This window comes from Motacilla alba, chromosome 6 (assembly GCF_015832195.1).
Source record: "Motacilla alba alba isolate MOTALB_02 chromosome 6, Motacilla_alba_V1.0_pri, whole genome shotgun sequence".
NCBI classification, from domain to species: Eukaryota; Metazoa; Chordata; class Aves; order Passeriformes; family Motacillidae; genus Motacilla; species Motacilla alba.
Genome location: NC_052021.1, coordinates 1,678,125 through 1,694,850, shown reverse-complemented (window position 1 = coordinate 1,694,850; position 16,726 = coordinate 1,678,125). Strand labels below are relative to the sequence as shown.

The 16,726-nt window shown below is 41.6% G+C and overlaps 1 protein-coding gene across 3 annotated transcripts in view; it reads right to left on the bottom strand.

The window, feature by feature from the left end:
• The window catches only part of TET1 (tet methylcytosine dioxygenase 1), a 72,510-nt gene that overhangs the window by 26,208 nt on the left and 29,576 nt on the right, over positions 1-16,726 (bottom strand). For all 3 annotated transcript variants that reach the window (XM_038140343.1, XM_038140345.1, XM_038140344.1), the window contains 3 exons: positions 12,276-14,805; positions 10,991-11,081; positions 10,306-10,399 (listed from right to left, as the gene is read on the bottom strand). In XM_038140343.1, coding sequence (XP_037996271.1) covers positions 10,306-10,399; positions 10,991-11,081; positions 12,276-14,805 — 2,715 coding nt within the window. The remainder of the gene's footprint in view (positions 1-10,305; positions 10,400-10,990; positions 11,082-12,275; positions 14,806-16,726) is intronic.

Here is a 16,726-nt window from a genome sequence, read left to right as displayed (position 1 = left end):
CTACTGGACTGATGTCAAATTTGCTTTGCTGCCAGATGTGCAGCTGTCATTCATATGTGACCCCTTAGCCTGATCACCTCTGAATATCTAAGTCATTTCGATTAATCAAAAGCAGGGACCAAAGCACACTTACAGTTTATCTATAAATGAAAAGGTTTGCAACAGATGAACAGCTGGAGAGAACATCTGTGCAGGCTGAGCAGGAAGAAGCAAGCTTAAAGTTTGTGTCAAGAGATAAAGCATGGCCCTTCTCAAATTAATCATATACTCTTACAATCAGCCTTAAGATGAATGAGAACACGAGTAAAATGTTTCTGATAGAGCATTCCTCAATAGAAGTCTTGGTTGTGACTCCCCAGCAGTTCAGTAGGTTTTATAAAGAAAGAAAGATAATCCAACTCATCCACATTTAGGTGAGGTTTACAGAAATCTGTTATGGCTGATACACAATACATGTTACTCATGTCAATGAGAGTTTTACACTGCTGAGGCAGCACAGTTCCTTCAAGACAGAACAACTTAATTTTACTACTCAGTGTGAAATGATGCTTTTACTTTTTATTTCTTAAAGAATTTATTTCTAGGCTGTAACTTCAATAGTACAGTGTGGTACTGCACAACATCAGGTTGCCCTTTTTAAGTTCTCTTATACCTTTAAACTAGAAAGAGTGTCCAGGAAAAATAACGAGTGAACACAAAGAAAATTTATAGTTTCCTTTAAACCAATGCCACACTCTTCTGGAGTTCAATGTAGCTGGAATTTGCTTCATTATGTATATAGCAGAGAATCCAATATTCTTATTGCACCCCAAAAGATTTCAGAGTCCCTCACCTCTGAGGCCACAAAGGCAGCAAAGGGATTTATGAAGGGATTTATGGGCTGGGTGAATTTCACTCCTGCGGGTCAGGTTACCCCATGTGCTCACCCAGCTCCACAGCCCAGCACTCCTGTCCCTGGAGATCAGGCACCTCTCCCACCTGCTACAGGCCCAGAGGAGCCCCCAGCCTGCAGCAGAGCAGCCCCACGGCCAGGGACAGTGCAGCCAGAGCTGCAGCCAAGCTGCCCTCCCCTGGGAACTGAGGGTTCCCTCCACGTGCTACCCCTGACATTCTCCCAGAAGCACTATAATGAGTCTGTCTTGTGTTATAATAATAAATCCACAGCAATGCCACACAAAATGTACAGAAAAGCAGTTTTGAGCAGGACAAGTGAACTCTGGAGTGTTTCTTCAGACTGGGAACGATGTAGAAATCAGCTGGCAAACCTTGTGTCCGAAGGTTTTTGGTATTACTCATGATTTCTGTGATGTAGTTAGCAACAGTGATAAAGTAAATAATTTAATACTTCAGTTTGTTTAATTTTAGTCCCTAATGAATTTAAAAGGCATGAGAAAGTAATCATTTGTTAAGTGGGGGAACTTAAAAGCTAGGTTTTTAGAATGGGAAAATAAAAACCTTTCTCCTGCAATTGCTTTTCCACACAAGCTAACCATGACTGACTGTCTGACTCACTGAAAAAATAACATAATCAACAAAACAGACTTGTAACAAGTTTGTGAAGCATTATGTAACACTGAAATGCAACAAGCAACAGCCTCAAGGTGACCCGAGGAAGGTTTAGATAGGATATCAGGAACAATTTCTTCACAGAAGGGACTGCCAAGCCTGGGCACAGGCTGCCCAGGGCAGTGGGGGAGTCCCCATCCCTGGAGGAATTTTAAAGACATGCAGATGGGGTGTTTAGGGATGTGGCGGACTTGGCAGTGCTGGGTTAATGATGGGACTCAGTGATCCGAGAGGGCTTTTCCAGCCTAGATGATTCTGTGATGCCATGGTCAGCTTCTTGGAGCTTGCAGAACCAGATCAGCCCTGAGCTCATTTCAGCAAGCACTCGATGTCATCAGTGCTAAGTTTCCATCAAGACTCCCATATGAACAATGAATAATCTGCTTCAGCTGCAACACAGAATGTCAGGAAAGAACAAAACCTAACAAACTTCTCCACAAAGCTCAACTGATCCCCACTGGCCCTGCTCTGCACTCAGGAACAGGGCATGAAGTGACAAGGCTACCCACTCCCTCACCTGTGTGTGACCATAACCATGGCTGGGACAAAAGGAAACACTGACATGGGACACAGCCCTTCCACAGAGCTTCCCTGGAGCACTCACACACTGGACACACAGTACTCTCAGTATCATCTCTGCAGGTTGCTAATCTGGGCAGGATGCTCAGGTATTTTGACCATTTTTAACCCCAGTTTTGTCCATCCCTCTGGTGCTGTAGTTGTGCACCCACCACTATCATGTTCCACATTCCTGCAGCTATCCAGGTGTCCTTGTTGATATGTACATCCAAAGGAAGGCAGCAACTCAAGTAATTAATTTATCAGCTAGCCCAGAGAGTCTCAAACAGCAGAATCTGAGAATGTGAGCAAGCCTTCAAGATGAGCCACAGCTAACTGAGACACAAACACAATCAACAGCTTTTAGGGCAACACTCCACAGCTACATCTTTTTCTACAGCCACAAAGGTCTAGGCTTACCCAATTTTCTTACCAGAAAGCATGAGCTAAAAACGACAGCATATTTATTGAAAAGGTGCCTTACCCAGCAGAATTTGTTCCAGCAATTTAGCAACAAATTACAGGATAAACAAGAGAAGTTAAGATTTTTCATACCTTTGCATAAAAGGATAGTCAAGAGACAGAAAGGGATTCTAAGGATTGCAGAGTACAAGAACAAGGTCAGAGCAGCAGACTGTCCAGCCTTACCCTGAGCCTGACTAACAGCAGCTGCCTATGGATGGACAGCAAAAAAGGCACTGGGATGTGGAGATGGTTCTCAGTGAGGGCAGGTACCTTCCAGCCATCCACCCAGCAGCTCAGGGGATGTACTCTCTTCCAGCTTTTTAAGGATTTGCCTTTTCTGCCTTTCTCCACTCGTTTTTAAATCTATGCAGCAATTTACTATCCAATAAATTACCAAGAAAGCTTAAATACAGATTATGTGCAAGAAAAAAACATTGCATTTTCCTCCTGCATAGCTTTCTCCCTGGCAGTGCCCTCTAGTTTTGATCCAGGATGAGCCTGGGTAAGACACTGCTGTTCAGCTCTCCATGCCACTGGAGACTTGAGAGAGCCCTGCTTTCTTCTCCCCTTCCCACCTGCCAGGCTGCCCAGCCTGCACCTGCCTTTCCCAGTTCTGCTGTGCTTTCTGGACATGGGGGACCAGTCCCAGCCAGCCTGAGGGGCAACACACATTCTCAGAGGCAGAACAATGTTCCACGATTTCTTTGTTCCTCCCCAATAATTCCCACCTGTTTGTTTTGCTGTTTCCATCACAGCTGAACAAGCTGATGTCTAATGAACCATTACCTTGAGCACGAACAGTGCTCCATCACTGTGCACATGAAACCACAACGCTGATTTTTTGTGGGACTTTATATTATCGAGTGAGTTTTAGCTATTATTTTAATGGCCATTTGTTCTGATTGCAAGTCCTTCCTGCTCTTCATGATGCCTGTCCCTCCTCTTCACTATCCTAAACAACTTTTTATCATCAGCAGTTTCGCTCCTGTCTCCCACTCTTTTCAAACAATTTCTAAACGGTTTGCAATGAACAGCATCAGTGAAGTTACACAATCAATAAAACCTGCTTCAGCTGTCCAAATGCTCCAGTTCTACTTCCTTGGCAGGAGCTCTAGAACAAGGAATAAGAACACTGTGAATAAAAATGTCCCGAGACATAAGCCAGTCTATCTAAATTAGCACGTACACGACTTATGAAAGTAGCTGACTAAGAGTCAGCCTGCAGAAGCTCAGCGCAGCAGATGCTGAATTACCACATGGATGAGAAATTACTTTCCAATTACCATCACCAGAAGAGCTGTGTTAACTTTAACATGATAAAAACCAGACACCACTAGCAAAGAGCCCAGAATTTTAACTGCATTAAATACACTCCTGTATATTACTGGATAAACTCCCCCAAAACAACAGAACCAACAAAAAGGTCCTTTTTAGGTATTTTTCATCTCCATGTGGTTCCCCTGCAGTACTCCCTCCAGCCCATTCTGAATTTCTTCAGTAAAATAAACTATGTCTGCTTTGCAGGGTATAAGCAATTGATTTGAAAGTGAGAACATACTTAACTGTTCCCTGTAATTTCCTGAAATAGGAAACTCATTTGCGAGACTGTGGCTTCAAGTTTTCTAACCTGCAGATTTTGCCTGTGTACAGAGACTGTGTTTGGAGATCACTCAATACAGGACAGGACCCAAGTGATTCCTAAATAATGAATAGTACAATTCCTTCCATTTGTACAAGGTGCTGTCCAAACCTGCTGCTGCTCTGACAGGTGGTGCTGTGACAGACAGCAGGACAAATGGCCCAGCTTGTCACAGAAGTGAGTCTGCCTTTTTCCTAATTGCCCCTTAAACACACAAAATCACATTAAAACTCTTTTCTTACTGGAAAATGTTACAGCCTTTTATTCTCAGCATGTCTAAGAGACATTAAAATGGAAATCAGTTCCACTTTGCTGAATTTTCTCTTGTCGGTGCTAGCAGACTACATCAAAGGAGCTGGCTCTGAACAGCTGCTGTCAATCCAATCCTGTGAAGTTCCTTAGTCATTTCTGCAGGAGTACCACTGATGTGCAATACCTGCAACTACCTGCAACACTTCTGCAGTTGCTCCTGGCACCGGTGCTGCAGTGGTTACAGATGAGCAGACTGCAGCACACACAGGGTTAGGTGATTCTTCTGCTATCACTCCACCAGCACTGCAGAAGAGAGGACAAAACCCACATCTTAGCTCCCAGGGCCCTTCCCCTCTCACTCCCTCAAGCTTCCCCTTCTGCCACACTGCAGCCATGGAAAGCTGCACTTGGTTTGGTAGGGATGTTTGTTCAGAGGTCACATTGCTTTAAATAAAGCAGTGATAATATCAACATTCTTGTTTACCTTAACATAGCTTTTCTCCTTCATTTTTACTTTATTGCTTCTACTTAAAGAACAACTTTACTTCGGGTGATGTTACAAACATTTCTGTCCAAAACAAACTCCTCTAATTCTCTATTTAGCCAACAGTGAAAACAGTGCCTGCGCAGCTACACACACTATCTTAATGTGGTACAACACCATGGCAACAAAGTGATGCTCTAATAAAACACCATCGAAAAAAGTGAAAAAAAACCCAAACACCCACCACCCTCTCAATCTGCTAAAAATTATCTCCTTTAAGACTTCTCCTATGGGGTACATCACTTAATCATAAAGACAGTTCAATAATTGAAATAAAAGCACAAAGTACAGTAGGCTGTTTAAGGCAGAATGGAACTGCACATCCCACTTACATCTGTGTCTAGGAGACAGACAGTCCAGCAGAATTTACTTTAAAGTCTTTTTCAAATCTATTTTAAAAATTCCCCAATCATGTTCCAAATTACATGACAGCTTCACCATCCCCTACCAAGCAGGGCTGCACCCGAACTCCTGACCCCTGAACTGCCAAGCAGAACAGAAATAACCATCACAGAGCCATTTTCCTTCAATGGATTACTAATACTAATTAATAACTAACACTACTATAATAATAATAACAATATTATTAATACTAACAGTAACAGAGAGAGAGTCAAAGCAGGAGTAACTTCTCCATTTCCTCACTTTCTCAATTCCCACTTTCAATGACTTTCTCAACTCAAACCAAACTAGCAAACTGAAAAAAAAAAAAAAAAGCTTCTCTGCGTCTGTAGAACAGTTTATTGTCATTGAGTGTCACTCAGCACTTCAAAAATGTAGTTTCTGGCATTTAGTTACAAATTCCTACCAGTTCAGTGATCTAGAAAATCTTGATTATAACAGTGGGCTGTCTAAACATCTACTTAAAAAACATTCGTTTTAGTGGTTAATATCAGGTTTGCATTTGTATAGGACTGTAATGAGGATTTTAATTTGGTTTTATTCCACTCCTATTTTTTTATACAGCCTACTAATAAACAGCCAACATAGAGAAAATAAGGATCTGTCAAGCTATAAATAAAAAAAACTCAAAAAAGGCAAACAGTCCACGAATGAAAAAGTCTAAGAAACAACTTCCAAAAGGCATAAAAGCACCGTAAAACTGTATTTTCAAAGAAATTAGGGCTACCACCAGTATAATAGAATCTAAAAGGTCAAAAGATCACCCAGCTGTTAATAAAAACCCAAAAACCAAAACCAACCAAACGAAAAAAAACAGGAAAAAAAAAACATTCAGAGAAGATAAGGTTTAGAAGTTCACAAACAAGAAGTTTGGAAAGATTCCTATGTCAGAAAAGCTTCACAGGGGACATCCAAGCATTTTTTTCTGAAGTTAAAGCCCCGACAGAAGTGGTTAGAGGACAATCGTAAAAAATCACCCACAAAACCCAAACCCCCATTCCTTGCCCCCAAAAAGCAGGAGTTTGGCAAGTTCAGATGACACCCACAAAAGAAACTCAAGGATGAAACAACTGCAGTATTAAATGTGATCTGCATTGTCTCGATTTTTAACACCTTATTACCAGAGGGTCTGAAGATTGCCAAGAGGACTCAGCCCTGTAAAAAGGCCCTGGAAGAAATCCCTTGAAGCCACGATCGCATCAGCCTGGTGCGTCTGCGTGGGCAAGGCACGGATCACTCGGGAACGCCGATGCGCTGGGACAGCTCAAACTTCCCAAATCACAGCTCAGCATTTCCGTGGGTCTGGTTTTGGACAGAGATGGGCTCTGAGCTGGGCATTACCATGCAGGAATGAGACTCTGGCACAAGGATGGAAAGCGCTATGGAAATGCCAAATCGCTGCTCTGCAACGGTGAAAAAACAAAAACAACTGCAAGGAATTACTGGGAGCGGAGCACTGGCTGAAGTCATTACTGCCTGCATTTTAACCTCCAGCATAAGGGAACAGGAAGGAAAGGGAGAAGATGACATTTATGTAAGGCAACCAAACACAAAAACTCTGCCTCCAGCTCAGGGAAGCACAAAGCTGTGAATTACTGCAAACCAAGGGAGTGTTCTGGGAGGCAACTGCCCTGCTCTTCCACCTTTGTGCTACTGATCAGCCACAGAGACAATATTGGCAAAAAGAACCTCAGCCTGCCCTGGATGGTTTTTGTCATTTCTTCTCCCTCTTTTTTTTTTTTTTTTTTCCCCCAGAGTTGGAGCCTTAAAAATTGCATTGCAACTCCAAATGAAGGCAAAAAATAGCAATGATCCCTTAGGTGATCCAAGTCAACATCCACTGAAATCAGGAGAAGGAAGCCACAGGAAATGAGTTTAATCCAAAACCAGCAAGACCCAAATCTCAACCCCTGCTGAGGTCAGCACTGATGTATCTTTGGCTTCAGTGCTGCAGGATGATGCCTACAGTGAGCCACTCAAGAACCGCTCACAAATTCATCAACCCTTTTACATAAATTGAGGTAACTGTACTTTACCACTACCCAGAGCAGGAGAAAACCAAACCACAACACATCTGTCACCAGCTGAAGCTCTTGATCAAACAGTGGGACCAGTGAGTCCAGTCACCACTGGCTGCTTCTAAGGATGCACAGTAACACAAAACCTTTCATTACACACGCAGGCTACTCAGAGTGACAGGCAGTCATTTCAGTACTTCAAAGCTTTATTTTCTTTAACTTACTACACAACAGTATGATGAGTTGGACAAAGCAAAAGAAATCCAAACAGAAAAGAAGGAAGCATCCATCTACCCCAGCAAGTGTCCCAGGACGGTAAGGTATTTTCTGACCACACACCTCTCCCCTACACAGGTATCCACACATTAGGAATCTGAGACAAAACTCTATTAATTCTGTTTTGACAACGAATGAGACAACACAATTTGATAGGGAGAAGAAAAAAAACTCAAAGGTCAAGCAATGTTGTTGCTGCCTCGTGCAGTGAAAACAATCAGAAGCTCATCTCCCCAGTTCATGTGGGTGTCAGTCTGATACCCACACATAGAACAGGCACACGGTTTCCAACCCTGGGCAATATTTACTCAAAATGTTTAACTAAGAGGAGCATTCTTGTTCAAATCCAGAGGGGCAAAGTATCACCCTAAAATATAATGCATTAAAAAAACACAGAAGAGATGCTTAGTATTAAGAGTGAAAGAGCAATAATTCTGCAAATTTATGGCAACCTGAAATCTAAGAAAGGAGTCAGTCCCAGAAGACGTTTAACACACCAAGTGTATTTTGGGAGTCACTTAAGAGAAAATAACTTAGGAGAAAATCAGTATAATGGAATACAGTCACTAACAGAAGAATGTATGAACACAGGCATTTCAGAATGCCTCCTTTAATTTTAAAATGTTTCTAATAAACCAAAAAGAGAAAATAACCTAGTGAAAATAGGGAAAATTAATTCAGAAAAAATAGTTTAATGTGATCAACAGGTTAGCTCCATTCTTCTATCCTGTTTGTTTCAGCAGAGCTCCATCCCAGTGCTCTCAGCAGTGAGTCCCCGGGGAGCCCTAAGGGCAAGAGCAGAAATGAGTCTGTTCCAAAAGACACTGGAAATGAGTAAGTCAAGGTCCCTGTGCAGCTCCAGAGCTCGTGGCTGCAGGTATCAAAGAGCACAGCAAACCTTTTCCAGACACTTCGAAACCAATCTCGCCCTCCAGTTTCTTTGGTTATAGCCAAAACCCAATTATGTTCCATAAAAGGATAAAAAGTAGCAATGCCCATGAAAAATTAATGCAACACATCAAGAACATCAATCCAAAATATGCATCCTATACAGATGAAACAGTTCTTCACATGTCAGGGATTCCCTTCTCTCTCTTGTACTGAACAGTCACACACAACAGCAGACTTGGAAAAACATTCTTCCCCTTTAGGTGTGAATCCACACAAAAGAAAGTCACTGCTCCCTAGAACTTCAGTTAAATGAACATTAAAGCTGTGTCTCACAAACATTTTTCATACAGAAAGGTGAAAATCTAACTGGAGAGCAGGTCCCCATAGCTTAAACCAGCCCTCTCCATAGGCACCCCAGGGCTTTCTGAGTGTCTCACTGCACACTCCCGTGGGACACCTCCAGCCATGCTCAGAGAGCACAACTGCTGCCACTCCTGCCTTACACAAAGCACAGTATGCTGATACTGGCAACAGAAAAATCAAGGTTAACAGTTTTAAATGCCCTCTTCCTTTTAGCTGCTCACAACTCTCTCTATGGTACGATTTTTAGCTCCTGTCCTCTGCTAAAACTAATTGTTTAACTTAGCTGAAACACTGAGAAAAATCTTTCCATTCTTTTTGGGTCAGTTGCTTATGAAATTAGTTTAATTTTTTTTCTTGGATACTGAATTTGGTATTAAATATTATCTGAAGCACAAGCACACATGTGATTCCCTTCTGAAAAAAAGTTTATGTGTTGAGTATAAATAACACATTTTGACTGTTCCAAGCACAAGCAGTAAATGCTTAACATGCAAATTTACTCACATACAATATGTAATGACCTTATTTTGGCACATAGTTACAAACACTACCCTACCAACTGTACAGTTACCCTCACAGTTTTTTCAATCAAGTCTGAAAGTCCTGAATACAACAATACATTTTTTTCTTTTAACAACCAAGTTCTTTCATTATTTTCCAAAACTCAGTTTACAAGATTTGCAGTCTACTTTTTACCTCCCTCAGTGGTTTCAGCAAAGATTAAGGACAATCAATTCTTTCCAAGCTCTCTCCTGGAGCTTGTGTCTGTTACCTCATTTCCTGGCTCCATTGAAGCAATGTGAGACAAGACTTTGGTGAAAACTATCATCATAACATTCACATTTTCAAATACTGAGTTCAGTTCCTCAAAAATAGTAATGAACCCCTTGGCATACAAGACTGAAATTCTTCCATCACTCTCTTTTCTTCAAGTGGTCATGCAACTGAGAAGAATTTTTTTTAAATGTTCCTGGATAGTTTTCCAACTCCCCCAAGCAACCATCTCTTTTCTCTCTTTCACAATTCCCAATGAGCTATTTCACAAAACACTCCAACTGTCAGACACTGTCAGGGTATTTCTACCCTTGCTCATCTCTGCTAGCTCTGTTAAGCCTCTCCCTTCCACACTCATTCAAACCACAGTACATAACATACAGCACCATACCTTAAATTTTAACCAAAAAAAATTGTTTTCCTTCATCATTCAGGCAGACTTTTCAATCAATTAGAAATCAGATCTTAATTAAAGATCAGATTAGATTTGAGGTCAAGGACTACACATCATTTGAAGCCACACAAAACAAATTTATTGATTTAATATAAAAACTTACCCACTTGGCAATTGGACACCCCTGAGAGCTTTTTCCTTCCTTTCCTGTATAAACCACCACTTCAATTCTTACAGCACTTCCTTTTGCTCCATACCTGCATTGAGAAAAGATCACGACTAAAACTAGTGTAGACAATTTTAAAAGAGCGAACGTTTTCAATAAAAGATTAATGAATTTATTTTTACTTAGAACAGAGAAAAAACAAAGTATTTATTAAAAAAAATCCTTTTAATTTAAAACCCTACTTGCAAGAGTAGTTTTTGACATCTCTCTTCTGATAAACCTCTGCCACTAAGGAAATGTTATCTGCATATAAATCCTAGTGCAATCAGTCAGTATTATGGCTTTTTTTTTTCCAGTTTGCCACAGCTTCTTTACAGGTAGGACACCAGAAAACCTTACTCTGCCAGCTGCTGATCTCTGTCCTTCCTATTGACTTCAAGGGCACCTCAGAACACACTGCACTTGAACTCCAGCCCTGGGCTCAGAAAAGACACACAAGTTTGGACCTGCAGTGCTCATGCTCACCTCATGCACATCTGAACAAGAAAACACTTTACAAATGAGTATTGACAAAAGTTCAACAAAACAAAGCTCAACACAGCACTTCCTTTCTTAGAGCTCTACATCTGCCCTGTTCAGACAGTCAAAAATACCATGACATTACAAGCTGAATTTTCCTCACCTGTTCTCCATAATTTCTCTCACAGCAGCAACACTTGGTCCTGTCCCGAGGTGTGTGTAATAGGGGCCTTCATCTTTTTCTATAATTTGCTCTGTGAACAGGTAAAGAAAACTATGTTGGCACATCCAAAAATTTATTTACCCCATTAAAAGTAAACTAAGAAACAGTTTATGGAAATGCCTTCCAAATTAAATGAGAACACAAAGTTTGAGCCTGAATAAAGAGTATGACAGGTTTTTCTCTTCAGACACTTTGAAATTATTTTATGCTTATTTCCTCTGATGATTCTGCTAGCATTTTTTAATGTTATAAAGTAAAACCCTAATTACAGCAATATTTTGCATTCTTTAAAACTTTCATTAGAGGAGTCAGCATGCAGTGACTACGTAAAACTCCCAATACCCTTGTTGGCAGGAACATTATTAATTCATTTCAGACAAAGAGGAATTGAGGGCAGTAAAATAAATTAACTGATAGTCATATCCTACAGAAAACATAACCCAGGCCTCTAAACAAGCCCTCTGTTGATTCAGAACATGGAAGCCAAGGTGAAAATGTGCCTGCACACCATTTGCTGTGAGGCTCTGACCTGTCTTTCCATCTGGGTAGCTTCATAGTGACAACACAGCGTGTCTTGACACCCTCAGCCAAGCTGCATCTGCACAGCCCTCCATGCAGAGCTTGCTCTGACATCTCCTGCTGCAACAGAGTCACTCTGCAAGTGGCCCCACCTCAACTCCCTCTGAGCTCCCTCTGACGCGTGGCCAGAGGCGTCAGGAGCCCTGGCCCTGGACTCTTCCATGCCATCAGGACTAACAGTGCCAGGAGCAAGGCCACACCAGCTACGCTCTCCTGCTTGTCTAACAGATTTAAGCAACAAGAACTATAGGCTGGGACACCGCTGCCCAGCCCACTCAGGCACAAACCAGTTCTAGACCATCAAATTCATGACCTGAAACAAGGCAGGTAAGTGCACATAAAGCACAAGTCAGCAATGGCAGAGCAACGAACAGAAAAACTCCCCTTCCTCCAGGTTTAAATTGAAGTGGAGGATTTAAACCTGCCAACTGCAGTACAAAACTACTTAATTCTGCTGTGCTCTGCAGGCCCAAAGAACACCAAGCAAAAGTTGCAAAGAGGGGAGAGATAATTTCCTCCTGTCTTCTAATGGTGAAACACCAATTCTTGTGCAACAGCTGTCACATACACTTCCTCACATTAGAGGAAGCAACGTGAGCACACCTCCATTTGAAATGTACAGGCAAAAGTTAGCAAAGCCACTTACCAACACAGTCACAAGTTGGCAATTCAGATTGTCCTTTTTTGGTAGGTGTGTCTATTAAATTTTTTGTAGGGGTATCAAGAAACTTCATAGGTGATTCAAGGAAACTGCTGAGCGTGTTTTTTGCTGGGGAACACCCTGAGTCGCCTGTGCTCTGGGCGTGGTCAGTACCCAATCTGGTTGATGTCAGAACGGTCACCTCACCCACACACTCCATATTCCTGAGAGCTTCAGCAGAACCTGGTACCTGGGCCCCACCACAGGGAACAGGCAGCACCTGGGACTTCGGATCTACCTGTTGTTTGACCTGCTGAACATAGGCTTTGTTTTCACTACACATTTCGTTAGCTCTCAGGTTAGACCGGTTAAAAGTTGGTGGCAAAGGGTGAGCCTGACTGACATTTGCTGTTTGCTGTACCTGAGAATTACATTTTTCTGTAAACATCTGTAGGTTTTCAGTTGGCCTTTTCAACAAGGATGCTGTTTTCAGCTGAGAACCAGCCAGAGGATTACGGGAGGACAGGTCGCTGTGTTGGCTACGTGCAACAACTTCATTTTTCAGCGGGTCAGCGCCTAGTGGGTCACCGGAGCCCACAGCTTTCATTTGCTCATTCACCACTTCACAGCCAAACAGCCTGTCTTTTTTTTTCTCCTGCGGTGCCTCAGGTAAACACCTGTGGAATTTTATCTGTGCTTGTGGAAGAAATAATCTAGTTTTTTCTTGTGATGCTAAAGTATTTTGACTGAGCGCTCTCTGTACTTTGGTTCTTGGAGATTTTTTTTCAGATGGAGCTACCCTGGAGTCCTGTGGCATGGTTTGACCAAGCTTATGCAGTTTTGATGATATCCAAATGTCCTGCAATTCACTATGCTGGCATGACAACAGCTCGAGCTGGTTTTGATTATTTTGTTGATAGCGTGCTTCTTGAGGCTTCTTTTTGTGTCTCGGTTTCCATGGCACAGCATTTCCTCTCTTATTTGTTGCTTGCTTTTGCTTTAACAGTAAGGAACTATAATTACGCCTAAAAAACACAGATTCTTTTTTCTGCAACACTTCTTGGTTATATTTTGGCTGCCTCTCATGTGATATTAGATTAAGCAGTGATGCCTTTATGTTGTTCTTCTGCTCTGGATTCGCCTGGTTTGACTCAATCAGGGCTGCCAGTTGAGTTAGCTGTGCAGCTACGTCCTCTTCATCCTGGCTGTGAATTCCTCCTTCTTTAATTAAAGAACCACCTTCCAATTTCAAATCACTACACGATGGCTTTTGCTCTAACTGGCCAGGAGCTTCCAAGCTGTTCCCTCTATGCTGGACATCACACGAAGCATTGCAATAACCTGCAGGGGTGACTGGTTCTTGAGCACAACTTTTGTTGGAATCGTATCCTGAAAACGATGCTGCATTAGATGTTAGGTCATCAGATGTTAGGTCATGTTTGGTATCTCTTGAGGGTAACTGTAATTTATACATCTCCCCAGCCGGACTGGCAGGTTTATCACACAATTCAGACACTGAACTTTGGCCATTGTATAACACTGCCTTATTAGGGAGCTGCTTCTGCGAGTGAGCGCAGTGAGCCAAGAGCTGTTGCTCATTCTGTAAGTAAGTGTCTTTGATTTCTTGTAATGCAGAGGATGTAAAGGAGGATGAGATATCCCTTTTAAAACTGTGGAGCAAGTTGGAAGTTGTTTCTCCAGTATGTTCACTTTTAGCTGGTGAAGTTGTTTCTAAAGGAGCTTCAGACAACTGTGTTAAAGCTTCAATAGCTACAACCTGCTCCAGAGTTAAATTTCTGGTTTTAATCAGGGACAAGAAAGTGGGCTGGAGTGCAGTATTCTCAGGCTGTGTCTCCACACTTGGTACGTTAAAGCCATCCTTCCCTGCTTGCAGCTCCCCTTCAGGCAGCGGAGGACAGCACAAGCTTTCTTGCGCATCTAAGCTGGAACCTATCTGCAAAACTGACTTATCAGAATACTCAGAGATGCTGCAGGCGCAGCTTTCCTCTTTCATTGAAACATTCCCTTGGTTTTCTGGGTGAACACAGCCAGGGCCACCTGTCAGAGTGCTTACTATGTTACTCAGATCGCTACCCTTCGGCCATTGCATGTGGGAGTTGCTCGTCAAGTCTGTCCGTTCCTCTGCAGATACATTTTTCAGTGAAGCGACTGCTTCTGGTGGTGAATAATGCAGGGTGTTTATGCCATTTCTGATGGTGTGCACCAAGGATTTTTTTGGCTCAGGTAACTGGCCGGGAGAGGCTGCTCTGTCGCTGTGCTCAGCGTGTCTCAAGTGTTCGGTGCCCGTCACAGCTCCGTGGACGTCGCCGTTGACGTGGCCACCAAAGGATGGCTTCTCGCTGTGTGCCCACTTCTCTGCTTCCAAGCCAGTCATTCTCTCTTTCTCCTTAGACTGCACATTTTCAATGGCTACTGCTTGGTTTGTCTTCACCCTGTATTTTTCACCATGACCACATATACTGCATTCCATGAGTTCTGGTCTGCGGCCATTTACTGCTTTGTTTTCTAAATGTGCCTATAAAACAACAATAAAAAACCCTTGTTGTAACAGCTGTTCAAAGCACATTAAAAATAAGAAGCTTCATATTTACAGCAATTAAACTCTACTTTGACAGATACGAGGAATATCCTAATTAGGCACAGACGTTGGAAAATAAACCAAACAGGAAGTTATAAAATAACCTGAAGGCTAAAGACCCTATCCATATTTATAGCTATTTTTCCCCACTGGTGAGGGACAGAGGAGGAAACTGGCTACGTGGGGTGGTGGGAGACTAATGAAATGAATAGCCAGATAAAGGACATTAGCATTTAGAATGAGATGTAAGGATTAAATTTTGAATTAATTTGCATGAGCAGATTAAAAAACTTATGCTAAAAGTAAGACTGAAATCCAAGGGATTATATCACACAGTTCAGCAGAAATTTGGCATAATTACATTCATTTGGCTAGACCAATAAACTGGCTTAACCAATACACCACTTGGTTGAATACTCTAGCTAATCCTGAAAACCAACCATTCTTGCTTCAAGTCCTTAAATAATTAAAAATCTTACTTTCATTAAGCAGAAATGAATAGAATGCCAATTTACATCAGCTCACTTGGCAGTAACTCTTTAAACAGTTGTTTAGCTTCTGTATTTAGATGGAAATTTCCAGGTGTCTCAACAGTCTCTCATCTAAGCATTGCAAACTGTATTTTAGTAAATGGTACAGTTTAAGGTTTTGTTAAATTTGTTCTTCATCTTCACTGATATCATACAGTTTGCGTGGTTGAAACCATATCAAAATCTAGACAGAGTCAGAGAATATTGTGTCCTGGAAAGAGTGTATATATGTAGATATATATATAGGCTTTAAGATAGTATTATGATATGAAGTAAGGAGTTATACAAAGTAAAAAGAAAATTAGTTAAGGAAGAAAATTATGCAGAACAGTAAAGCAGGAATGCAATTTTTCTTATGCTATTCAGATTTTATTTATATTAAATTTACAATAAAAATAATTTTAAATCACAGTAGATAACGCTGTTCCTTTGTCTGATTGCAACATTTAAGAGTTCTTCAATCCCCTGTAACCTTAAGCTCTACTTAAAAGAAAACCAGGACTGCTTTTCAAATCAAGTATCAGCAACATGAGGGGCTAATTAATCCTATGTAGGCACAGAACCTCACAGCAGTGCCCAGGAAATCCCACCACTATACAGTTAACTCAGAGATGGTTCTGTGCTCATACCAACAAAGGGCATGGACTTCAACTCAGGAAAATAAATGCAAAATAGATTTATGATTAATTACAACCATTGAGATGGAATTGCCACAAATCCCCAGACAAAACAAGGCAGCTCCATCTGGAGCTCGGTGGTCACCTTGCAACTGATAGAACACAACCCCAGGAATCCAGAGCATGTGCTAGATGTTCTGAGAGGCATCACAACTTCTCACAGAAATGCTGTGTGAAAACATGTCCAGCACCTGAGCAGCTATGTCAATATCATATACAAAAATATTCCTTATTTCATATCTTTTCACTACCCACAGATCCTGACTAATGGTCAGTGAGCTGGAGCTCCTCGGGATCCTGGTGATTTTCTGTGAATTCCCAGACTCAGGAGGTCATTGAGCACTTTCTAGGGGATCCACAAAAGCTGAACATTCTATTGCCAGCAGGGGTAAATGCATCACACAGGTCTCTGTCACTGTACCAGAAAATATTTTAAGGGTCCACCATAAAAGAGTAAAACCCCACAACTCTATACCTGCACAAAAGCTGAATTTCAATTGCCTTAACTTCAGAAAGAAGTAGAATTATTGTTCTTTCTTAAGCAAAATTACATCTAACATCTCTACCAATCCAGAAGATTCCCAACCATGTAAAATTTTTATGAAAAATTATTTAATCAGACAATGAGGAGGCTGCGGACATAAAATCAAA